The following is a 27,251-nucleotide window of genomic DNA, read 5'->3' as shown; positions in this document are numbered from 1 at the left end:
ACTTGCAAAATTATAGTACCAATCTAGACTATAGAGTATTGCGTTCAAGGATAAATTGTAGGACTAATGCTTAAGCCTAGAAAAATTAAGGCTTAGATAGGTATCCTGAAACTCTTTAAAAAGAAAAAAAACACTTAAAAATTATGGACAACATGGAGAGAGGATAAATTTTTTTTATAAACAGTATGTAATGTTTGGAGCAGATGTATGGGCAGGGATGGCCTTAAAGTTTGGAAGAAAGAACCCTTGAGCAAATAAAATGAAATCTTTCTTTATGTAGCTGTTAGTAGGGAAATACAATTTGTTACCACAGGAGGTTGTCCAAGCTGGTAATTCCACTGAGATTCAAGAAGAGTTTGGATAAATACTCTTTGGAGGAGTATTTATTCTAAAAAGGAGTATGAGGAATGGGCTACTAAAGAAAAGCTAGATATGTTGAGGTTGATAATCTTGACTAGTAAACACACTTTTCTGCAAAATAACACTGGGTTTTCTTGTCAGAGAGGAAAATGGGGCTGTGACCCAGCATGACATTTTTTTTAAAAAATGTATAATGTTTTTAGGGACATAAGAATAAATACGTGTGAATAGAGATTTCTCCAAAGGTTATATAAAAATAGTCAATAAGCCTATGAAAAGGTACTCAGCGTCACCAGTCATCAGAGGAATGCAAATCAAAACCACGATGAGATATCACCTCACACCCATTAGGGACTACCATCAAAAAAAAAAAAATAGAAAATGACAAGTATTATCAAAGATGTAGAGAAAATGGAGCTCCTGTGTGCCATTGGTGGGGTTGTAAAATGGTGCAACTGCCATGTAAAATGATATGGAGGTCCCTCAAAAAATTAAAAAGAGAGGTATTGTATGATCCAGCAATCCCACTTTGGGGGTATATATTCAAAAGAATTGAAAACAGGATCGCAAAGAGATATTTGCACACCCATATTCGTAGCAGCATTATCCACAATAGCCAAGAAGTGGAAGCAGCCCAAATGTCCGTGGACAGATGAATGGATAAAGAAAATGTGGTACTGTATTTACATGTAATAGAGTCCTGCCTTTTGAAAAGGAAGGAAACCCTGTCCTATGCTACATGTGAGATACCTTCAGGACATTATGCTAAGTGCAATAAACCAGTCACAAAAAGACAAATAGTGTATGATTCCACTTACATCAGGCATCTAAACTAGTCAAATTCATAGAAAGAGAGAGCCAAGTGGTGGTTCCCAGGGGCTGAGGGAAAGGGAGAAAGGAGGTTGTTTAATGGGTATGGAGTTTCATATTTGCAAGATATCGGTTTCACAACAATAAATGCTATTGAACTATACCCTTAAAAATAGTTAGGATGGGGGCACCTGACTGGCTCAGTCAGTAGAGCATGCAACTCTTCATCTCAGGGTTCTGAGTTCAAGCCCCACGTTGGGTGTGGAGTCCACTTAAAATTAAAACTAAATAAGATGGTAAATTTCATATTTTGTGGTTTTTTAATCACAATAAAAATGCATTTAATAATTTTTTTAAAAAATAAGAAATGCCTAAATTCCACCATTCTATCTGAATGTAATTTGGCCATAATAACTTGACTCAAGGCTTTTTCATTGCAATCTTCTTTTTTATTTTATTTTTTAAAATCAGCCTCAGCTGCGAACTGGAAATAAGTTGAATTCCTTCTTCTGGGTATAAAAATGAGTCAAATGCTTATAGCTAAGGGAATACAGGTTTAGCTATTCGTCTCATAAGCATGTTTACAAGATGTAAAAGAAAAAATTTCATTGGTTATTTATGCATCTGTTGTTAGAAAGCTGTAGATTTCTGTCTATTTCCTATAGAATTTTAAGTGCCACATTAAATCACATTATTTAGTGCTAACAGATACCCTCAGAATTATGTAGCATGAGGGGTTTAAAAAGAGAGAGTACATTTTCCCCTTTTTTATAGATGATTTTAAAATCCTTACAGGAGCATTTATTATATTCCCACTTACCACCACTGGGTCTCATCAGTCTCGAAGATATTTTTTTTTTCAATTTCCTTATATGCCCATTTCCTTTTGGCAATATCTTGCTTTTCCTTTTTAAATTTGAACTTGAATATTAAAACAGATGCAAAGGAGAGTACTACTTACACATAAACTCTTGAACCGCATTTTTATCATTTGCTCTGTGCAAAAAACCCAATTGTATGAAATTGATAGCAACATTTTAGTATATCCTCAGGTCCCCAGGGAAAAGCAATGTGCTTAGACAGATGATCTGATTTTATGAGCACATAGCTGAAGTCTAGCACTGCGCATTTGTCTTTATGCTCCTACTTTTTTCGGGGACTATGAAAACACATTTAGGCAGTAGTTTCACTTTCCAACAATGGATTGCAAGGCCTAGGACAATGCGTAGCATTTGCAGTGCTGTTTTTCATGATGCACATCAAAGTATAGATTCCTTGAGCATGAAATCTTAATCTCAGCTTGTTAATAAGAAAACAGGAACCTTAGTATATGAACTCATTTTATTATCTACCCTCACTGAGGACTGTGATTTGGATTCCACTCAAATACGAATTAGTGTAAGTGTTGCTCTGCTGTGACTGCTGAATTTATTCATTATGCTGTAATATTTTACTTATGAAACTGCATTTGTAAATCCTTTGGTGTATGTCACGATGAAATTACAGTGCTCAGGGATATTGATTATTGCTTGTAATTGCCATCATAATAGCCAACAATTCTCTGTCTTTCTTTGTCTTTCTTCTCCCCCTTAATGATATACCAAACCAAATCAATATCCAACATATGGGGCCACTTACATTGTCTCTAAAATCCAATTGTTCTCCTTCATAAATATGCAAAGGATCGAAGATTTTATCTCCGATCACTGTGAAGAAAACACCCCATACTGCTGGGTTTCCCTTTTACCCCATAGGAACATACCAGAATGTTGCTGTGCAGGATTGGTTATATCCAAGTGACATTTTGTCACCTCCAGAGTAACTGTCAGGTCGTGGTGAGGAGATGGGGAGGTTACTCCACTCTGCTGTCTCTAAAGTGCTACACTTCTTGCTCTCTAGTAAATTAGATAGCCAAAGGGGAAAACATAGCCTGGGAGAGCTAAGCAGGCATTAAAGAAGAAGTTCACCTCTTCGTAAATGGAGGAGACCATTTCAGGGATTAAAGAGGAAGTACAATTAAATGGAAGGAGCATAATGCTGTGAGTCACTTTTTTAATATATTTATTCTTATTTCTATTATATACTGTTTCTTCATTCTGGGGATACATTAGGTGCCCTGAGAAGCAGCAATAACTCCTTTATGTTCTTAACAACTAAAGGGTAGCTTCTTTGTAATGCTTCCCTATTCATCCAGAATAGTTAAGATGGTCTTTAAAATTTACTCTAAGAACATGTGACATAAAGAAAAATAGACATGTATTACATAGTACTGTCGGAGCACATTGTATTTGGCCTGGATCAGTTAACCCAAGAGATTAGAACCTGGTAGTAACCCGGTGAAGACTGGTTAGCAGGTAGCATAGGGGGATGGAAATAGCACTCTCTTTTGAAAGTTCCCGATTCCAAGCTCATTTATGCCATTAACTACCTATGTTACTTTTAGGTAATCCATTTCATTTTCTGGGCCTCAGTTTTGCTAACTGCAAAATCAGGGCTTTGGGCTATTAGAAGATTACTGAGTTTCCTTACATCTCTGTGATTCTGTAGCTGGCATTTTCACGCTTGTCATTGGTCCCAAGAGAAACGGTAAAAGTGTGACTCGATTCAGTATTATCCACATGCTTCTTCTGTGTCCGAACAGGTGTGGGTTCTTATCTTACCACGTCCACTAACTGAATAACCCTAGTATAGTGTACTGTCATGTAGTGGTTAAGAGCCATGGCTTTGGGGCCGGCCTGCTTGTGTTTGAAACTCAGCTTCACCATTTACTGACTGTGGGACCAGGGAAAACTGAACCTCTCTGTTCATTGGTTTTCTCATCTGTCGATGGAGATATTTCCTTTAATGGGGTTTTGGGGAAGAATAAATGATCTAATAGTTTATAAATTATTTAGAACAATGCCTGGCACAAGTAAGCACTTAATGAAGTTACCTCTTATTATCATTATTATGATAACTACTATTATCACCACCATTTTATTCCTACTAAACCTCTTCTGGTGTCTGTTTCATCATCTGTAAGATTAGAATAGTATCAACCTCATACGCGTATGAGAATCAAAAAATTGCACGTAAGGTGCCTCGGTGTCTAGCCTTTCTAGGCGCTCAGCAAATCGTGTTTATGTAAATAGAACGGACTACGGTGTGGTTGGTGTTAAGCAGTGCATTTTTTCCGTTCACCCCACCTCCCGTCTTCTTGATACTTGTTACAAACGCAATGTAAGCTCAAGGCAGAGAATATATAAAAAAAAAAAAAATACTCCTATCCCAAAGGTAACCCAAGTTACTATTTTTCCATGAACATATATTTTTTTTATTTTAAAAATTGTATCTTGTTGCCCATACTGTTCTGAAGCTGCCTTTCTTCACTTGGTGATATTTGTAAACACTTTTCCTAGTGAATATTCTTTTACAGCACAATTTGTGATGGTTGTATAGTATTCTACTATGTGTTTGTAAAATAGCTTACTTAAGCAAATACCAATTATTGAGCACTTAGGTGTTTATTTTGTGCTATTACAAATAGAACTGCAACAAACAACTTGTTATAGAAATTGTCAGACACATAATTTCCTAGGGATAAATTCCTCTAGGCATAATTATTCAGCAAAGAATAGGCATATTTAAAGTCTTCTGACACATAATCCCAAATCGCCCTCCAGAAAGGCTTGTGAATGTGTTCTATTCTCAGCAACCGTGCCCTTTAAATAACCTTTACCCTCATGATACTAAAGCAAAATCCTCTAGTGTGGAGATTTTTCATTAACTGGCATGTTATGTAGTTGTTTTCTCTTTTAAACATATGCTTTTCTCCTTTAAGCATATATGCTTTTCTTCTTTAACACTGGAAATTGGAAAGCATTCTTAATGTAGGCTTAATGATTTGTGCATTTGGTCGTATGTGACAAGGTGATGTTGGCTCTCTATTTTGTGGAGGGGTTTTGTGTTGTAGTAGTACATTAAAATGTAGCACCATAATGTCTTTTGCTTAGCAGTGCATTTTACTGCCCCTGGTGGCACAGGAGAGAGGTTAAGATTAAGGACTTTGGAGCCAGAGTGACCTGGGCTCCTATTCTGGTTCTGTCATTCACTTACTAGGTGAATTTAGGAAAGTTTTTTTTTTTTTAAGTTTATTTATTTATTTTTGAGAGAAAGACAGAGACAGTGAGCAGGGGTGGGGCAGAGACAGAGGGAGTTAGAGAGTCCCAGGCAGGCTCCACACTGTCAGCACGGAGACAATGCTGGGCTCAAACTCATGGACCATGAGACCATGACCTGAGCCGAAATCAAGTCTGCCCCTTAATTGACTGAGCCACCCAGGCCCCGCTAGGCAAGTTTCTTAAACCCCTTTTGGCCTCCATGCCCTTAAATGCACCATGAGGATCATAATGCAGCCTATTTCCTATGAGTGAAGACTGAGAGAAGCATTTAGCACAATGCATGGCACACAGCACTCAGTACGTGTAAAATATGTACACGAAAACATACTTCCATGTATTTGTTTTTGGCAAGTCCTTCCATGGCAATAAATCATTACTGTTTATGAAATATCTATATTACAATAGTCATGAGCAGTCAATAATCATCCTGTAGTAATTCAAACATGACAGCAGCACGAAGTTCTGGAACAGGCAAAACTAATGCATGTAGAAAAAATGCTAAGTAGTGGTTGTCTGGGGGAAGTGGGGTAAGGATTTACTTAGAGAGGCAGAAGGAAACATCCTGGGGTGATGGGAATGTTCTGTATCTCGATAAGGGTTTATGTTGCAAAGGAGATTACATTTGTCAAATCTCAGCAAATGTACACTTAAAATTTGTGCATTTCATCATGTATCATTTTTTATTGAAATCTATTTACATACAACATTGTGTAAGTTTAAGGTGTACAGCCTGTTGATTTGATCCATTTATATTACAGTATGATTGCCATTGTCGCATTAGTTAACACCTTTGTGACGTCACATCATTATCATTTCTTTTTTGTGGTGGAGATAATTAAGATCTCTATTAGCAAGGTTGATGATTCTAATACAATATTGTCGTCTGTAATGACTCTACTGTACATTATGTCTTCAGGAATTATTTATCTACTAGTTGCAAGTTTATGCCCTTAAACATCCCTGCTGTTCTCTGACCTCTCAGGCCCTGGTGACCACCATTCTGTTCTCTGTTTTTATGAGTTCGTGGATGGACCTCGAGGGCATTATGCTAAGTGAGATAAGTCAGACAGAGAAAGACAAATATGGTATGATACCACTTATATGTGGAATCTAAAAGAGTTCAACTCATCGTGTATAAATGTTATATTTCAAAATCTGTAAAAAATATTGAACTCCAGATAATATGCAAGTTGAAATATATGAAGGGAAGTATACTGATGTATGCAATTTAGTTTGAAATGCTTAAAAACTAAGATGGACTGATGGATGAAGACAGGAACAGAGAGATGGGGAAATATGTGGTAAAGTTAGTACAGTCATATGTCTACTGTAGAATCTAGTTGGTGAGTATATGAGTGTTTCCATAAAATTTTTTCAACTTGGCTGTATGTTTGACAACTTTTATAATAGAATATTGCTTGAAAATATGTCTGTGAAAGCTAATCTCTAAATAAAATACTGGTTTCTAAGACAGATTTCAAAAATGCCGGATGATATTTCTGTTTTTGAATCAACTCTTGAGTATCACAGCTAATGAAAAGGAGCAGTATAGCAAATAACATCAAACGTGGAACGTTAACACTCAAGGGTTTGAGAAATTCACTAGCCAGCAAGTCAGGGAACAGAAGACCTCTCTCTGCCTCCTAAAAGCGTAAATGGAGAAAACAAAAGGAGACCACCAAAGGCAGTTCGGAGTTAACTTGTTGGCATATGACAATTTCATGGGGACACTGCAGGTTCTCCTGAGCTTTGTCAAAGCGTGATTGAAATTCGTGTACTTGGTGTCTTTGTGACAACCGGCTTTGGTTTTATAGCCCAAACTTTTTGTTTCCTTTTTGCAGGCATTTCCTGTTTAAACATGGATCTGGCTCCTCAGCTATCTTCAGTGCAGCCAGTCAAAACTACCCTCTGACGTCCAATACCGTGTACTCGCCCCCTCCCAGGCCACTTCCTCGAAGCACCTTTTCCAGACCTGCTTTTACCTTTAACAAACCTTACAGGTGCTGCAACTGGAAGTGCACGGCCTTGAGCGCCACTGCAATCACAGTGACTTTGGCTTTGTTACTCGCCTATGTGATTGGTAAGCCTTTGTTGCCATGTCTCTTTTCTTCTCAAAGTCTTGTTTCGCTTGTGGTGGAGGTGGGGGAGGAGACTCTCTCAACTCTGGGGCCCAAAATTTGAACCAAGCCTTAGTATTATAAATAACAGACGGATTTCTAATGAGGTGGTTTGGTTTGTTTTTTTTTTTTTTTTTTTGCACTTCCTAACCTTAAATACTGCTGAGGAGAGTAAGGAATGCTCCTTGAGAAGAAATATTTATACTACTAACGCAGTCTTATTGATTGCAATTACTGTAGTTAACCATTTTCCCTTCAATTAAAAGGTTGTTATGGTTTTCTCATTAGAAGTCATAAGTACCAATCTACAATAGCTTCTTAAATTATAGTTAAACAATAATACTGCTACCAGATTTTCAGGTAGCAATTTCATTAAAGTAGTAGTTATTTGGAAGCTATCAGAAAATCCAGCACATAATTTCTTCCCAAGAATTCAGTTTTACACCGAGATTTAAAAAATGTATTCTTCTTTTCACAAGGTAAATGGCTTGCAGAATTGTATGGATACTGTGTTTGGGGCGGTAAAGGAGAAAACAGTCTTGAGGCACTCTTTCCACGTTTAAGAAAAATATTGTTCTGGAGTCACCCTGATTAAAGTCCCCCTCACTTGATAGTAAATTGTATTGATTTTTCTGGATGGCATTTTATTTTGACTGAACATTAATTTCCTTGCTCGAGTGGTTCTGCAGTCTCAAATGTAAATTAACTTTGGGCGCCTGGGTGGCTCAGTCGGTTAAGCGTCCGACGTCAGCTCAGGTCATGATCTCACAGTCCGTGAGTTCGAGCCCTGCATCAGGCTCTGTGCTGACAGCTCAGAGCCTGGAGCCCGTTTCAGATTCTGTGTGTCTCTCTCTCTCTGACCCTCCCCCATTCATGCTCTGTCTCTCTCTGTCTCAAAAATAAATGAACGTTAAAAAAAAAAATTAAAAAAAAAATTCTATTACATACTTTGAGACTTGTTTAATTAGCTTACATATTTATTTATTTCATAAGTGAAAATAGAACATTTCAGTCATTGCAAAGTCTGCCTTTTTTATAGGGTGAACAATGTCATATGATATCGACATGACATTAAGGCAATATAGTGCAGTCATTATGAACATGGATTTGCAGACCTCTGCCCCTTATTAGGCATGTTACCTTGGGCAAATTATTTAACATTTTATGGCCTCCATTTCCTTATCTGATAAATGGGCCTAAAATAGTGCCCATAACATAGAGTTGTTATGAGAATTAAATGAGTTAATGTAACAGAAGAAGTTGGAATAGTACCCAAAACATAGTAAGTATACAATAAATGTTAAATATTATTATTGTTGTTGTTGTTATCATCATTCTCTTTATAACTGTTATTCACTATTTTTTAAAAAGTGTTTATTTATTTATTTTGAGAGAGAGAGAGAGAGAGAGAGAGAGAGAGAGAGAGAGAATATCCCAAGCAGGCTGTGCACAGTCAGCACAGAGCCTTATGCAGGGCTTGATCTCACGAACTGCGAGATCATGACCCGAGCTGAAACCAAGAGTTGGACACTTAACCGACTGAGCCACCCAGGCACCCCTGTTATTCACTATGAAAATTCAGTGACTCTCAGAGTTAACCATGTTTGTGGCTGTATCCCAGCATCGAGATCAGTGCCTGGCACAACGCAATCCTATCAATAAAATTTGTCGACAAAAATGATTGATGCTAAGCATTTTACTTGTATTAGCTCATTTAATTCTCACAACAATCCTTAAGGGCACGTATCGGTATTATATATAGTTTAGAAGTGAGCAAACTGAGGCACAGCAAAGATAAGAGGTCATGTAGAGGTCATAATGAGATTAAGAGGTCACCTCACTAGAAAGTGGGGATCCTGAGCTTTAAGCCAGAGTGGACTGACTGCAGAGCACATAGTCCTCTTTGGCATTAGGCTTTGCTGCCCCTCCAGCACTGCAGCAAACTCTGTAGCTCGCTGACTTCTTGGTCTAGTAAACAAATCCACCAATTTTGTTGTTATTAAATTACAAATTAAACTACATTTACCTGGTCATCCATTGCAACGGTGTGTGCAGCTAAGCTTTGTTGATTGGCGAAAGATATCTGTTCAAATCATTTATTGTGAGCTATTTTAGATGTAGAACTATCAGGCTAAGTGCTAGCACAGTGGGTTGAATTGGTTCAAAATGAGATGTTAACGGCAAATACCATAACTTTTTTTTTTCTATCATGAACTGGACATTATGTGACTTTGGATAGGTCAATTAAAGTCTCTTCCTCGATTTACCCCGTCTTTGCCATATTGCAAGCCACCTCAGGAGGATAGGGTAAGGATTCTTCAGCAAGCATGCAGGTGAATATGTCACTTAAGAACTGTAACATACAAGATGATTTTTAAAGGGCATTCTGTAGTCAAAGTAAAAAAGTATTACATTTCCAAATATGAAACTATTTCACTCTCAGCTCTTGCTGAGTCTGTCAGAGTCATCATTTTTTTTTTCAATCCCCCCTTTGCAGTTGCTGTATAACCCAAGTAAAATCTTACACTGAAACTATTTACTGCTTCTGTTTCCCGTGCAAATTCCTTTCTGCTATTTCATTTTCCTCTATTATCCATTATACATAACCTTTAGATACTAATGGCTGTATGCTGTGCTGCCCTCAATCCACTGGGGGAAATCACATCGATATCAATGGGACATCAGTAGACGTTCTGTGCATTATGGCTCTGTAAGTGGTCATTGGAACACTGTGGAAATTCAGCACATGAAAAGTCAGAGCTAGGTGGTTCAGGCACCCAGCCCCATCCCCACACCTCCCCACTATGTCTTTCAGGTCAGCAGGAGAGTAATTCTTTTAAATAAGTTTTGAGGTCATAAAATCTGGTGAAGGGAGGCATGGAAGGATACTGATTATATGAAGACATCATGGAATGGCTATTGTCATCACTTCCCCATAAATCTGTAATATTTTCCATGTGAATCAAAAAATATGTCCTTGTGCTTCATCCTCTCTGATATTTTGGCATCAGTGATGTATCAGTGCCAGTCAGAAGCACATTTGCTTGAATTTACAAATAAGCCATATGAAGTAGTAGTCAGGAAGACAGATGACCATATGTAAGGCATCGAGAGAAGGCGAGGTTAAGGTACTTCATCAATGGTTGCGAAGGGCACAGATGCAGCTTCTCTGGTAATCTTTGATGTTTTGATCAAGTTTCTCCACAGTCAGCACTTTCTGGAAGAGGCAGTAGAAACTCACAGGAATACATTGTGCCTGGGGTCAAATGGGCTGCTGCATTAAATGAGTAGGGGAGTAGGGATTTCCGGCTCTCAAAACCAGCACCGTTAGTTAATGACATTGATGTTCCTTTCCCTCTGCTATGAAATTGGAAACGATTCCTACCACCTTCAGGGTATGTAGGTAGTGTCCAAACTCTATAGATGAAATAATTTCAGTCCATAATTCTCCTTGGCATGGCATACTATATATAGCCCACATGTAGAAAGTTGACCAGAATGGATATTAATATAGAATTAGGGGCGAGAGAATATTGAGCCCAGTTCTCTGATCAAAAGTTTAGGGAGGAAACTATTCAAGAGGGCAAAGGGCCTACTTCACTTTGCTGTCTGCACCAAAATTGAGTGACATTGATTTCAGTGCTTTCTTGGGCCTCCTTTTTATGGATCCAAATTGCCCTGCTTTCTGGGGCTGTTATTACAGGGGAGCGAGAAAGTGCTGGAAGTGATAGAATGAGAGGAGTAGAATGTGTTCATTTTGCCTTCTTCACAAAGAAAGTGTAAATGCCTCACAATACGGTGAAGAAATGAAACAGAATATGGCAAATTTTGATTTCAGAAAATTCAAGAACTTAGAGTTTCTTTTAATATAAAGACTAAAAATGGAGAGTTTCCCCCATTGAATCTAAACACACAAAGCCCCTTCACACAAAGTTTACTAACTGTAGATAAATACACTTAGCAAAAATCAATCTGTCACTTTCTAGCAACTTTATTAATGCCTCTGTGCCTCAGTTTCCTCATCTATAAAATGGGAATGTTGATAATACCTTGTCCATGGATTTTCTTTTTAATTAAAAGACATGAAGCGTGGAAAACACCTAGGGCATTGCTTAACAGATCTAAATCAAGACTAATGGTTATTATCAGTGGAACAAGATTATTATTAGGATTATTAATTTGAGCCAAGGTAAGCATAATGAGCATGTAATTTATCCTAACATGAACTACTTTTATTTCCGTTCTTGCCAAAGTCATCTGAAACTTTTTTTTTTCTTTTAAGAACTGACATGTCTGTTTCACAAGATCCCTCTGATGGGTTTGTTGTTTCCTTCCGCCTGGTCTAAACTATCTGTAACTTTGCCTTTATTTTACCAATTTCCCTTTTCCTTGGTGTTTTGACCCTTCAAATGGTTTTGCATTTCCATCTGGAGGCCGTATCTAGGTTGAAACACATTTTCATTAAAATACGTTATAGCTTATAACATTCAAGAAATGACTCAGCATATAATGCTAAAAAGCATTTTACTTTATCCTTATGGCCATTATCAATCCTTTTGGTGTCCTGTTTAATACTTATTACTATATCCAGTTCACTCTCATGGACCCATTCAAGATAATGATGGCAGTTTCTGCATTAGCATCGACTTTGCCTCCTACCCATGAATCTGCTAACTTTCTAGCAATCTCTCTAAGAAGGGGTCTGGGAAATGGTAGTATAACTTCAGTCTAATTATAAATCTGCCATCCATGCATTTATCAGAACTCTTCTTTAAAAGAGATTTATATTTTCATCTGACATCACCTTTTGGTGTAATATTTTCCATAAGTTTTATCTCCCCTATGTTAAGTGGCACTTTTACCTGTCATAAATAAAAGTGTAAATTCAATCCAAATCAAATGCACTAAAATGACAGGAAGAACCTGCATCACATATAACTAATTTGCAGAACTACAGTTAGCACTGATTGCTCAAAATGAAGGCATTTTCATGAAAGGCAAATATTTCTCTTATTTTTTTCTTAGAACTCTAGCACCCTGTGGATTTAAAACATAGAGTAAGAGAGATAATGTCTTGGGTGAATGAGTAGTGAGTTAAATATATGTCTTACGTCAAAGGATTATTATGTTAAAACAAAAAAAGAGGGGTACCTGGCTAGCTCAGCGGGTGGAGCATGTGACTCTTGATCTCAGGGTTGTGAGTGCGAGCCCCACACTAGGTGTAAAGATTACTTAAACGTAAAATCTTAAAAAAAAAAAAAAAAAGATATTATTTTGTTGCCTCAAGAAGAGGCAGTCACCCTACTAAGTACTTCCGATATAGCCCTTTCTTAGCCTAGGTAGAGAAATTAAAATGAGACTATGTGAAATAGATAAAGATCCACTAGAAGGCATAATAAAAGAGGACTGGACAAGCGTGTCAGTAATTTTGGATCTTTGCATGCTTAAGAAATTTGAGAATAGCAAGGATCAATCTTGCAAATTCTGAAAAAACATCTCAAGAAACCTCTGATTTCAAAGTAAATAATGTGAATTCTGTTGCATAAAGGAAATTTCACTCTTGTTTAACTTCGTTTCTCCTCATCCAAATTATATATATAATACATATATATTTTATGTTATGTGAATATTTTTAGACCCACATTGCATAAGTCGTTAAGCTATACTTACTCTGAAGTGAATAAGAGTAAGCTAAATTAGAGCAATGGCTTTGAAACAGATGGCTGGTTAACCCATTTTAAACTTCAGAAATGTGGCTGAATTTTCATATAGAAGAGCCAGCGTGTGGAAGGCCAAGTCTCAGCCACAGAACATCCAATTCACCACAGTCCAAACTAAGAGGTGGCCTCTTACAGGGTGGAGACACATTCATATGGGGCTTAGCAATATTCCCGTCACAGAGCGGTGAAGAAGCACAATGTGTATGATTAAATACAAGTGGATTGGAAAACCTGAGGAAGCACAAATGGAGAATATGGGAGGGTGGCAGGAAATGAAGGTAGTCAGCAGGAGCAGATCATGAGAGGCATTTTAAGCCACGTTAAGGTACTTGTAATTTATTCTGAGAGCAAATGGGGTGTTTTTATGGTTTTTCATTAAGGCAGGAAAATTATTTGCTCAGATTTCCATTTGGAAAAATCACCCTAATGGCAATATGGAAGTTGGAATTGACAGGCAGGACGATGGAGGTTGTGAAATCGAAGTGATGAAGACAAATTAGGAGACTATTGTAGTAATCCAGGTGAGTGAGAGTGAGGGCATAATCTTCTGGGAACAGAGAAGGGGAAGATGGAGTCGAGAAGTATTTAAAAGATAATACACACTTACTTGACTCAGTGCCTGTTTAGCTGAGGCAGGAGAGAGAAGAGTTGTTTGGCTTCCAGACTGGGTAGGTGGTGACGCTGTTACCCATGATAGAGTGTTTGAGGAAAGAAAGAGGTTTAAGGGTGAAAACAGACATAACAGGTCAGGATACCTCATATATGATTAGATATCTGGTACTGAATGTTTAGAGGTCCCTAGCCATGGGGAAGCCAAAATCATGGGGGCTGAGCAAGAAAAAAAACGTGAAGGCTAGAACTCTGGGGAATACTAAGATTCAAGAAGGCCAAGCACACAGGATCTATCTGGTAGGCAGACTGAGAAGGAGCAACTAAAGAGGCTGGAGAAAAACTTAAATGATGGTGATAGAACAGTGGTCCTCCGTGTGTGGTCTGGGGACCACTGGGGACCCCAAGACCCGTTGGAAAGTCCACAGAGGAAAACTGTGTACCCAACAGCACAAGGATAGTATTTATCTTTTTCACTATAATTCTCTCATGAGGATACAGTGGCGTTTTCCAGATGCCACATGATACGTGAAATCACAAGAGATTGCATGTAGAAGCAGACGGGAGAATCCATTTCTCTTCTATGAAGGCAGACATTAGATTCTTAAAGATGTAAAACAATGTCACACTTCTCAGTCATTTTTGTAAAATATAGTTATTTATCAGAAGATAATGTTATTTATGTTAAAACGTAATGGTTTATTGTTACCATTCAGTAAATGAATAAAATACATACTTGTAAAAAGTTATCAGTCAGTTTCTAATACAGTAAGTATTGATTAGATATAACCTACATCAACCAAGTCTCTTTGGTGTCCTGAGTAATTTTTAAGAGCATATAAAGAGGTTGTAAGACTAAAATATTTGTAAAAGGCTGAGGTAGGGGGACTAAATACCTAATGTTTCAAGAAGAGCAATTAAGTGAAATAAGGACAATTTATTGTTTGCACCAAGGTAGGAGAGGCTTGCAGGCAAAGTATAGCATGAGGACAAAGGGATAAGGAAATTATAGTTGCTGGTGATAACGTTTTTGAAGTGCTCAACCAAAGGATCAAACTTAATAGGGAAGGAAACTAGGAGATGGAAGCTAATGGCACCCTAAACAAGAGATGGGTCCAGATGTCTACACATCTTGATGATATTGTGGGGTAGTTATGACTGTAAGTAAGCTTAATAGCTAAGATGAGATGATCACAGGGTAGTGCTTCAGAAATTTTGATTTCAGACTCACAACATTGTGGAAAACTGTGATCCCCCAAATGTTTTAGAACACAAAATGTAATTTCCCCTATATATTTTAGACAAGTTAAGAAACATATATGAGAGGGGCACCTGGGTGGCTCAGTTGGTTAAGTGTCCAACTTTGACTCAGGTCACGATCTCGCGGTTTGTGAGTCCCTCTCTCTCTCTGTCCCTCCCATGCTCGTCCTCTGTCTCTTTCTCTTTCTCTCTCAAAAATAAACATTAAAAAATTTTTTTAAAAAGAAACATATATGAGGAACTCCTTCCAGATGAAGTTTGCTCAGGGAAGGCTGGAATCTTGGCTAGGTGTAATCTCACAAGGTCCCTGGGTAGACTCATATGCTCACCAAAATATGAATAGTGTTTATTTATTTTTTATAAGTTTATTTATTTATTTTCAGAGAGAGAGAGAAAGCAAGCAAGCGGCAGAAAGAGAGGGAGAGAAAGAATCTCAAGCAAGCTCCACACTGTCATCACAGAGCCTGGTGTGGGACTCGAACTCCCTAACCGTGAGATCATGACCTGAGCAGAAACCAAGAGTCACACACTTAACCAACGGAGCCACCTGAATAGTGTTTAAATAAGAGCACTGTATTACAGCTTAAATAAGAGGTTAAAAAAAAGCACTGCATTATATTAGATCCCCCAGGATAGGCAAGACACATGTGGATTTCTAGATCACAGTATAGCTCCACAAGAGCTCCCTTCTTGGGGTTTTTATTGCTCTCTATGGGATAAAAATGAGCAAATTAAGAGGGTACAAGATGACCCACTGTAATTTTCTGCTGATCAAAACTTCATCATAGTATTGCCAATCTAGTTAAATGTGGACCTCGTGTAACACATTATAATTAACTTCTAGAGTGATTGCTTACCATGAGAATTTCTAAGGAAGGGCCTCACAAATGTCTGATTATCAGGTTGAATTGGAAATAGGAGATCCTTAACTGGAAGAAAAGACATAGGATATGTGCTTTGTAAAAAACCAAAAAGCAACTCGTGATTCCACTTCTTTTAGAGTAAATGAATTTTGTCTCCTAATCAAACGATTAGGAAACCGAAGGCTATCGTAATGTGCATGGAACATTGGAAGAGGTCGTTGAGCTCTTAACTACTTGTGGCTGTGGCTAAAACTGAATGCAAATGTGATTTTGACAGCAAGTAATCTGTGTTGTTCTTTTTTTGAGAGAGAGAGAGAGAGAGAATGAGAGAGAGCAAGTGGGGGAGGAGCAGAGAGGGAGGGAGACACAGAATCCAAAGCAGGGTCCAGGCTCTGAGCTGTCAGCACAGAGCCGGACGTGGGGCTTGAACCCACGAACGACAAGATCATGACCTCAGCCAAAGTCAGACACTTACCCAACTGAGCTACCCAGGCGTCCCCAAAATCTGTGCTGTTCTACCATGTAGTACGGAAGAGGCAGAGTTTTCTTTCTGATATTCTGAATATCTTTCTGATATTCATCTCTTTCTGATATTCATAGGTTTCACCAAATCAACGAGCCCCATTGTTTATGTTGTAGACAACCTAGTTTCAACTTGCATTCAGTTTTGCCCTTTGTTCACGGAAGGAAGTATTTAGATAACTTTTGGCCTTGAATTTTGTTGTAATTAAACATAAATATTAAATATGGCACATAATAATACCACATAGTGTCCTTTGTGTCTACCATATCTCCAGATACTTTGCAGAACTAATAAAATTATGGAGTTAAATGAAAATAATATTAAATAGAGATGGTGGATACAAGATTTTGGATTTTGCTTATAACACGAAACCAAGCTAATACCAGTCGTACAGTGCATGAAAGAGATACCAGCTGTCAAGAAATTAGGCACAAGTGGGGCACCTGGGTGGGTCAGTCAGTTGCGTGTCTCATTTAGGCTCAGGTCGTGATCTCACGGTTTGTGAGTTTGAGCTGTCAGCACAGAGCCCCCTCTGGATGCTCTGTACCCCTTTGTCTCTCTGCCCCTCCCCCACTCATACTCTCTGTCTCTCAGAAATGAAACATTTAAAAAACCCCACAAAATAGGCACAAGTATACTGTGCTATGAAAGAAAGTGGACACTTTTGAAATGGAGTGGTTTTATTAAAGATCATGTGCTATTTCCAGACATAGAATCCAGATGAATCCAAATTTCTGAAGTTTATCAAATTATTCAGCAGTTTCCCCACCACCTAGCAGAGACCCAAGAAGTGCTTATTATCTTTGACCTTGGTGGTAAATCTAGCCTCAGTCCATCCATATGTAGTTAAATGGTCAGGTGAATTTTGAACCTAGATGAACTATTTGTTTTTTTGGAAGTGAAAATTTTTATGTCAGTGGGAAAATGTGGGAAAGCACTGCACATGCTCAGTGCGACTCCAGGCTATAATAGCACATGCTCAAAGATTATCATATAGGTTATTGCAGAGGTAGTTAAGATTTACCAACATAGAAGGCTGTGGGAGTATTTGAAAGCCAGCTGGTACAAATAGAACCTTTCTTTGTCATGCCTAAAACACAGCCTGTTCAAGACTGAATAAAACCCAAACAAACCATTAGTATCTTTGGTTTCTGTTCCTGTCTGCTGCATATTTTTAGCTTAGGTTCCCTGACCAAATTCTGCCCTTGTATTAACTGGCATAACTTTTCTTGCTGATAGGCACCAGTCTTGTCTTTTAAATTAGTGAAGTATAAAATGTAGACATAGCAACCCATTAATGGGAGGGAGGGAAGCTAATTTTTAAAAACAGGAGATTCAAGGGACAATCAAGATTAAATACATAAATGCACTTCCCCCAAAAATGATAAAATGAGTTTATAGAGTCCAGTGATAGGTATGTCTTTTGGCCCAAACAAAACAGAAGGATTAGTATACATAGCCAACTGGTGCATATAGTCCTATTTTTATAGGAAATTATACTGCATGTGTCTTTTGTGATTTCAGTAGGTGGAAAAGAAACAAAAACAGTTAGACTTCTCAATGACTATCTCAGAAGCCTTCTGGCTAATGAGGCCAAGGTCATGAGCTCAGTTACTTTTTCCATCTTTTAGCTCTGTTCTGTTTCATTACCAAAGTACATTCTCAGTCTCCTGTTTTGTTCCATCCCCCAAAACAGGAACCTAGTTTTGCCTTTTACTCCCTGATAAAACCTGAACTCAGAAATGAATCTGATGACCTAGGCAGGTTTTTCTTGAACACATAGAATTTATTAAATGCTATCAACTAATTTAAAAACATGTCTGGAGATTTTACATAACATATTTGGTTTACACCAAATTTCTAGTCTTTCTTGAAAAATAGAAAAATCTGGCATACCAAAGCCTCCGTTCACCCATTTGCCCACACATTTATTGAGTACCAGGCACTTTTCTGTCTAATCTTTTGCATGGCAAAAATAATATGGCAACCATCGACTAGAGCTAAGTAGGGAATCCTCCTAAAAGGACCATGAACTCTCCAGTACATCAGAGTACCCATCCTGCCCTCTTCACTCTTTTGTACCACCTGCCTTCCTTTTGGGTAGGGATTTACACTTGCAACCCATATAATAAGATAATTCACACTGAAGTAAAAATGGCTGTGACAAAGAAAATGTATTATATCTCCCTAACATTATGTGCATTTTAAATATTCTTTTTTTTTAAATTTTTTTTTCAACGTTTTTTATTTATTTTTGGGACAGAGAGAGACAGAGCATGAATGGGGGAGGGGCAGAGAGAGAGGGAGACACAGAATCGGAAACAGGCTCCAGGCTCCGAGCCATCAGCCCAGAGCCTGACGCGGGGCTCGAACTCACGGACGGCGAGATCGATATTATGTGCATTTTAATAGAGACGACAGGGTTGGAAACCAAGAATGGCAAATCTCTGACATTAATGTCATCACTTCCCTGTCCCAGACCCATCCAAGATAAAAGTCATCAAATGCAACAAACATTCTTTCCTGCTGAGTCTAGATTCTGTAGTCGGAGTTTACTCAGAAGTTGAAATATATTTGCCATCATGACTTTGACTTAAAGAAATGAGGTCCTCATTATGAATGTATTATCATTAGAGGTGTAAGAGGAAGAATTATGTAGGGCAGGAAAAGACACTTGAAAACTCAACACAATCACCCTATTAGTAAATCTGGCCCTGTTCACAATTACACATGATAGCCCTAATGTGGTCAACTCTCTCATACGTACATAGGATTGAACATAAAGGACACTAGGCAGGTAAAATTATAAGACGTTCCCACCATGAGAGATTCATTTCAAAGTGCATGTTTCTACATGTGTTTCTATTAGTATCTATAGATACTAATAGTGAGTTCTGAGTTTCTGCAGAATAATATTGGTCCCTGAAATCTAAATCTATACACCTCATCCTCCAAAAAGAAACACAAACCAACAAATAGAGCAAATAAAACCATGCAGAAACCAATTCAATTGCATATGTAGGAGACAGAGAGTTCTACACACTTCAAATGACATATAAGTAGAAAAATAAACACCCACAAGAAGCAGAACTAGGTTCGTAGCCCACACCAGAGCCAAGAATCAAAGACTAAATAGAAACAAGGATAGGAGTGCTGAGGCCTAGTGTTGACAGAATTAATAAAACTCCCGGAGCAGCTGGGTGGCTCAGTCGGTTGAGTATACTACTTCGGCTCAGGTCATGATCTCACAGTTTGTGGGTTTGAGCCCTGCGTCCAGCTGTGTGTTGACAGCTTGGAGCCTGGAGCCTGCTTCAGATTCTGTGTCTCCCTCTCTCTCTGCCCCTCCCCCACTTGCAATCTCTCTCTCTCTCTCTCTCTCTCTCTCTCTCTCTCAAAAATAAACATTAAAATAAAATAAAATTCCCATTAACAAGAAGTCCCACATTCTAATGAGCTAATGAGAACAGATCTCAGACCTGGCATTTGAGAACACTGGCTACTGAAAATTGAAAGAAATGTGCTTTAAAGCATAGAACTAGAGTTGGTAACTTGGAAAGCACAACTCCTGAAGGTGCAGGGGAGCTGACTTGGAAAGAATGTCCCTTGGAGGCTTGATGGTGAAGGGAAAGAAGAAAACAAAGGCTAGAATTTCAGGATCCTGTAGAAATAAAAGTGAATCACAAAATTAAGGAGGTATACCAAACCCCCTATCCAAAAGTCATCCGTGGATTTTTTAAATTGCACTTTAATAAGAACTAAGAAGCATAGTAAGTAACCTGGTAAGTCACCCAAATTCCTGACTCGTAATACAACTGTTCCTGCTGACCTACGAAGATGTTTCAGAATGAACATAAAAAGGCAAACAGTTAGTTTGGGTATAGAAAAACAGTTTTAAACATGCCAGGATTCAAGGAATACTGCATCCACAAGCCATACCAGATTTGAAGTCAGCAAACTTTTTCTGCGAAGGATCAGATAGTAAATGTTTTAAGCTTTGCAGGCCATTACAGTTTCTGTCACAAATACTCAACTTATAACCAAAAGCAGCCATAGGCAAGATGTAAATGAAGGAGTGTTACAATGATCCAATAAAATTTTATCAACAACTGAATTTTGAATTTGATAGAATTTTCACATGTCCTGAAATATTGTTTTTCTTTTGATTTTTTTTCAACTATTAAAAATGTAAAAGGTGTCCTTAGCTCACAGGCCATACAAAACAAGCATTACACCAGATGAGGCTAAGGGTAATAGTGTGTTGATTTATGATTTAGAGAACAAGCTTTATCCAACTAAGAGATGATGAGGGAGTCTTTGGCAAAATCACTGCTGGTGAAAATTACATCTACTTCATTGTAGATTTAAGATTATAACAAAGGTGGGGACAAAGATGTAAAAATAGCAGGTAAATATTATATATTTTTATGAAGTCATAATAATTCAGCTGGAACAGAGGAGAAAAGAAAATGGGAAAAGTAAAATAAGCCATTGATTGTCACATAGAGGGTTAAAGAATATAATTTCAAGCTGTCAAACCAAATAGTAGAAGATCAAGCGAGCAGAAGAGGAATAAGGGCATTATAAAAGGTAATAATAGCATAGGGATGCCTGGGTGGCTCAGTCAGTTAAGATTCTGACTTCTGGTTTCAGCTCAGGTCATGATCTCACGGTTCGTGGGTTCGAGTCCCACACCGGGCTCTGTGGCGACAGCATAGAACCTGCTTGGGATTTTCCCTCCCTCTCTCTCTGCCCTCCTCAGCTCTCTCTCTCTCTCTCACTCTCCGTCTCAAAATAAATAAATAAACTTAAAAAAAAGTAATAGCATAAAGGTAATCAGAACAAAAAATATAAGCCTTCTTAAATACTAAAAGAAATTTTTAAAAACCAAAGAAAACAAACTACACAAAGAAATTCAATAAAGATAACATAATGCTGTATAACATAAATAATAGAGTTGTGTCATATCAATAAATGTAAATGGGTTTAACTCACCTATTATGAGGAAAAGATTTTCAAAATAGTTCACAAAGCAAAACCTAATTCTATGCAGTTTACAAGAGACACAACTGAAATCAAAGGAGTCAGAAATGGACAAAAATTAAATAATTTACCAGGCAAATGGAAGCAGTAAGAAACCAAGGCTTAGGGGCACCTGGGTGGCACAGTCGGTTAAGTGTCCCAACTTCAGCTCAGGTTATGATCTTAGTGGTTTGTGGGTTGGAGCCCCACCTCGGGCTCTGTGCTGACAACTCAGAGCCTGGAGTCTGCTTCCAATCCTGTGTCTCTCTCTCTCTCTGCCCCTCCCCAACTGGTGCTCTCATTCTGTCTCTCTCAAAAATAAATAAACATTAAAATAATTAAAAAAAAAAAAGAAACCAAGGCTTATACTCTTCATATCAGGCAAAGTAGAACTTAGGCCAAAACCTGAAAAACACAACAGAAAGAATATTCTATGTACATATTCTATCTATGTACAAATAACTATCTGTGTACAAATACCCAACAAGTGCCTCTATAAAGCAGAAACTACAAGAGATGCAAGGAGAAGTAGACAAAAAGAACTAGTAATAGGAAATTATAACCTACCACCCTTAGGTCACATGGACAGAAATTTAGTAAGTATATAGAAGACCTAAAAAAGCAAAATCAATAAGATCTTATGGCCATGTATTGAACTTAACATTCTAATAGAGCGTATACCTTCCTCACAAGTACTCACGGAACATTCACAAAATTTGATCTTATGTCAGGTCACGGTAGGAATCTCCGCGAGCTTCATAAAGTAAAAATAATAGAGACATTCCCAGATCACAGTGAAATGAAACTAGAAATTAACAAAATTTTAAAAACAGAAAAGCCTACTCACCTGGAAATTTTTGCAGTTTTCAAAAACTCTTGTGTAAAAGGGGAAATAAAATCTCAAATTATAAAATCTCTAAGACATAATGATAAACACACCACATGTCAAAATTTATGGGATACAATTAAGCCATTTATAAGAGGAAAGTTCATACCAGTAAAAATGAAAATAAAGCTTAAAAAGCGATAAAAATAAAGAAAGCACAAGGAAGGAAATAATAAAGATAAAGCACATATTAATGGGGTAGAAAACAGAAAAATAATAGAAGAATAAAGTGTTGTTAAAAAATCAATAGGGAGAGCCCAAGTGAACTTAAACCAAGATAGAGAATGTAGTCAGTGATATTAGAATAGCATTGTCTGGTGACAGATGGCAGCCAGACTTGTGAGTGTAGCACAGAGAGGTTAAATCACTATGCTGAACACGTGAAACTAATGTAACGTGGTATCAACTATACTCAAAAAACTTTTTTCAGGAGAAGTAGGGGAAAACATGCAAAAAAAGAAAGTGAGAGGACTTAATCATTGAAACAGGGGAAAGTAAAAAATATGTAAGGGGCTTTAAAAACTGAGAGGAACGTGGCTGGCTCAGAAAGTAGAGCATGCAGTTCTTGATCTCAGGGTCATGAGTTCATGCCCCATGTTGGGCATGGAGCCTAATTAAAAATACAATAAAGTAGGAGCACCTGGGTGGCATCCGACTCTTGATTTCGGCTCAGGTCACGATCTCACAGTTCATGAGTTCAAGCCCCGCATTGGGCTCTGCACTGATAGCAAGGAGCCTGCTTGGGATTCTTCCTCTCTCTCTGGCCCTCCCCTGCTCATCCTCTCTCTCTCTCTCTCTCTCTCTCTCTCTCTCTCTCTCTCTCTCTCTCTCTCTCTCAAAATAAATAAATAAACATTTAAAAGAATAAAATGAAATGTTAAAAAAATAGTAAGTGGTTACTGTGCATGAATGTTCTTCGCAGGGGTTGTGTGCTATTCTGTACACGACCCGCGGTGTGTGAAAGAGCCCGCGTCCCTACGGACCCACCACCACATTGTGTTGCAAGCTTTTGAATCTTTGTCAGTGAAATAGGTTAGAAAGGGTATCTCAGCGTACTTTTATTTTGTGTTATGAATGAAGCTGGATATCTTTTCATATGTTTAAAGATCTTTTTTTGTGAACTGTATACAGTTCATGTCTTTGTCCATCTTTCTATTTGGGATTTTTTCTTTTTTGATCTTCTTTGTCTCAAATTTGAAGACTTCTTTGTGTGTTAGGAAGACCCACCATTTTGAAAACATAACTGTATACCCTCAGAAAGACATATTTTAAGGACAAAAAACACAGGCTTTGAATTTTCCTTAGTGAGTTTAGTTCTGGTAGTGGTCTTGGTGTAGTAATTCTAATACTTTTGTGCATCTTGTACAATAAGCAAATGAGTAAACTGATGTTACTGAAAACAGGGTTCACTGTGTGAAGAAGGAAATAAAAGTATGGAATGAGAAGAACCCTGCTATATTGAATTAGTATCAGAGATATAAATATGAACTCATTCTTCTAAAAATACACAAATAGACATATGTGTGTGTGTGTATATAAACGTGTGTATATACATATATACGTGTATGTGTATACACACACATACACACATGTTAACAGAGCAGGTAGTAAAATCTAAAAGTTTTGTTCTATGTGTATATATCTTCACTCTGTGCCCTTAAAGGACTTAAAAACAGTGACATCTCAGGGCACTTGGGTGGCTCAATTTCAGCTCAGGTCGTGATCTCACCCTTCTCACTTCATGGGATCAAGCCCTGGGCTGTCATCCCTGATCCTGCTTGGGGTCCTCTCTCTCTCTGTCTCTCTGCCCCTCCACTGCTCATGCTTGCTCTCTCTCAAAATAAATAAATAAACTTAAAAAAAAAAAAACAAAGTCACCTCAGTGGTAATGAGCATATCTTACCCAAACTTAGGTTTCTTAAATACATTTTCTATTAAAAGCTTTTTGAAGAAATGACTGTTTCTAGGTCTGTGGCAGAGAAAGTAAGTGCAAGGTAAGCCTGAAACATACTGTGCTTGGAAAAAAGACATGTCAGAATGACACAGAAACCAATTTGAAGGGGCTCCCACTGGCTGAATTTGAGCTTCAAAAAGAACGGTGATGGCCATGGATTAAGCATTGAACAATAAAAAAAGAATCTGTGAGTCTGTAGTGACACTAAAAAAATAAGTGGGCACTTAATTTGTAGAAATAGACATGATTTGTATTTGATGTCACATAGGTCCCTTTGGCATAGTCATAATATCTTTCAAATTAGGTATTGTTATTTTTAATTTATATATGAGGGAACTGACACTCAAAGAGGTCAAGCTGTTTGCCCCAAACCACACAGCGGGTTGGTGGAAAAGCCATCACTCTTCAGGTCTAACTTTTCAAAAAGAGCCTGTGCCCTCACTTATTACACTAAATGGCCTCTATAATGAGCCCATATTATAAATAGTGTTTTATAACCTACTTTGTGAATATATTTATTAATATTTTTCTACAACATTATTTTAATGGCAACATCATCCTCTATTGTACATGTAATAGTTATTGATTTAATCAATCCATGTTTGCTGGACATTTAAATACTTTTCAATATCTTGCTAATATATGCAACATTATGTTGAACATGGTTGCTTTTCTTGTATAAATTTTTAAACATGGAATTGCTGGATCAAAATGTCTAAAAACATTTCCAACACTTTAGATATATATTACTAATTTACCCAAATATTTTGTAACAATTTATACTCTGAGCAGCAGTATGCAAGAGTGCTCATTTCCCTGAACCCTTGAAAACTTCTGATAATTGTTTATAAAAAAAAGTAAAGGAAAAAAAGCCATTTTGATTGGCAAAGTTACATTTCAGTATTTTAGCTTACATTTTTAAATTACCACTAGGGGTGAACATTTTAAAATGTCACTGCTAACTTGCATTTCCTCTTTTGTGAATTGCCAATTGATGTCTTTTGCCCATGTTTCTACTAGAAAGTTCAGCTGCTCTTTATTGATTGATTTATAAAAATGTTCATATATTAAAGATTTTAACATAAACTACTTATCTCAACAATGAATAAAAAAGAGACAAAATTACAACTTTAAACCATGAGGAAAAAATTTAAAAACTGAGAGACTGCCATATTCTTTTCCCCACATTTCCTGGTATCCTGGAAAGACATTTCAGGATATATTAAGAAAAATCGTAGACCTGTTTTCAGGGGTTACATGACATTCTGCAAGTTTCCCATAGTCTACCTTTCCTTTAAAGCAAAACTTGATTCTATTTCAAAGATAGAATAAGACTTTGGACAACAAAGTCTTCAGGTTTAACACAAATGCTAAGAAGGTTGGGATGAAAAAGGGAAGAGATTGTAAAACTAATAGAAAATATATAGCATATGTATGGCTTCAGTTACATGTGATCCAGTAACCCAATAAAGTGTCCATATAAAAAGATGACTCTGCTGATGTTCACGTATTTTGAATTGATGGAGGGCTGTTACAGGGCTTCCAGTTCTTTCCTATGCGCTTACCTAGGATGAAAAAGAGAAAAGTAGTTTCAATAATCTCTTTGTGGGAAAAGAGCAGAGTTTTCCTCTCTGCAAAAATAACAGGTTGGCATGAAAATTGAACCTGTAACTTTGGCCTCATTAGCCCAATATGCCAGTACTAAATGGCGTTGGATAGGAGAAATGGATCACATCTTCTCTTGGTCCTGAATAAGAGAGAAGCTGGTGTCTGTGTGTCCTGGGCAAGTACTTCCTCTCTTTAGTTTTCAGTTTCCTCCTCTGTAACATGAGGAGGCTGAACCAAATGGTTGATATGTGGTCTTCTCCTTCTCCAAAATAAGATTTTAATTTTAGGACGCTTTTAGATTTACAGAAAGATGCAAAGATAGTACAGAGAATTCCCATATATTCCTTATCTGGCTTCTCCTATTATTAACTTCCTGTATCATCATGGCACATTTGTCACAACTAAGAAACCAACGTTGGTAATTATTATTATAACTGAACTTGACACTTGGTCTGGACTTTACCAGTTCTTCCCCAATGTCCTTTTTCTGTTCCAGGATCCCATCCAGGACAGGAAATTACATTCAGAGTCATGCTTCCCTAGCCTCCTCTAGTATGTGACAGTTTTCTGTCCCAGATGACCTTGACAGTTTTGTGTAGCACTGGTCAGCTTTTTTTGCAGGTTGTCCCTCAATCTGAGTTCTGCTAGTTTTCTTGCGCTGAGACTGGAGTTATGGAGGAAGACCACAGAAGTGCCATTATCATCACATCATGTGAAGGATACATGCTATCATGTACGTGCTGTCACTGATGATGTTAACCTTGGTCACTCGGCTGAGATAGTGTTTGTCAGGCTTCTCCACGCTAAATAGTTACTCCCTCTTTTTCTAAACTATACTGGTCTGTGGTCTTTTTGAGCTCTCACATACCATGGTTTTATTATATTCCAGACAGGTTCCCCTGCCTGCACAGATCAATTTGCTAGAGTTGAATCCATCACCCAGGAATGCATACTTGCACTGGGTAACCCAGCTGAAAATTTTCTTGGGACCCTTTTCATACAAAATAGGGCTCTGTGAGAACTGTCAGTCATGTTTCATAAAATGAGAGTCTAACCACTTTCTGCTAACCTTTGTAGAAAGTACACTCTATAAGGAATGATGACTTTACAAATCTTAGGGATGCTCTAATTTCTGGAAACCTTTTACCAAGAGAACCCAACATCTACAGCTTCCAAACCTCAGTGATCATGATGATGGAGACAAGGAAATGAGCAGCTTTGGGGATGTAGGCAGGGAAAGGAGGGAAATGAATGCCCTACATTAAGTGGAGGGTTTGGAATGAGGAAATTACATGAGGTGTGTTGTTTTCATTATATTCTGCTATGCAGCTATGTGAAGATGGCTGCTGAAATTCTCTTAGA

General features: G+C 37.7%; 1 protein-coding gene across 1 annotated transcript in view; it reads left to right on the top strand.

The window, feature by feature from the left end:
- Positions 1 to 27,251, top strand: part of TENM1 (teneurin transmembrane protein 1) — a 734,132-nt gene that overhangs the window by 415,157 nt on the left and 291,724 nt on the right. The window contains exon 7 of the mRNA XM_042974325.1: positions 7,172 to 7,410. Within this exon, the coding sequence (XP_042830259.1) occupies positions 7,172 to 7,410 (239 nt within the window). The remainder of the gene's footprint in view (positions 1 to 7,171; positions 7,411 to 27,251) is intronic.

The sequence above is a fragment of the Panthera tigris genome, chromosome X (assembly GCF_018350195.1).
Source record: "Panthera tigris isolate Pti1 chromosome X, P.tigris_Pti1_mat1.1, whole genome shotgun sequence".
Lineage (NCBI taxonomy): Eukaryota > Metazoa > Chordata > Mammalia > Carnivora > Felidae > Panthera > Panthera tigris.
This window is presented reverse-complemented; position numbering and strand designations above follow the sequence as displayed.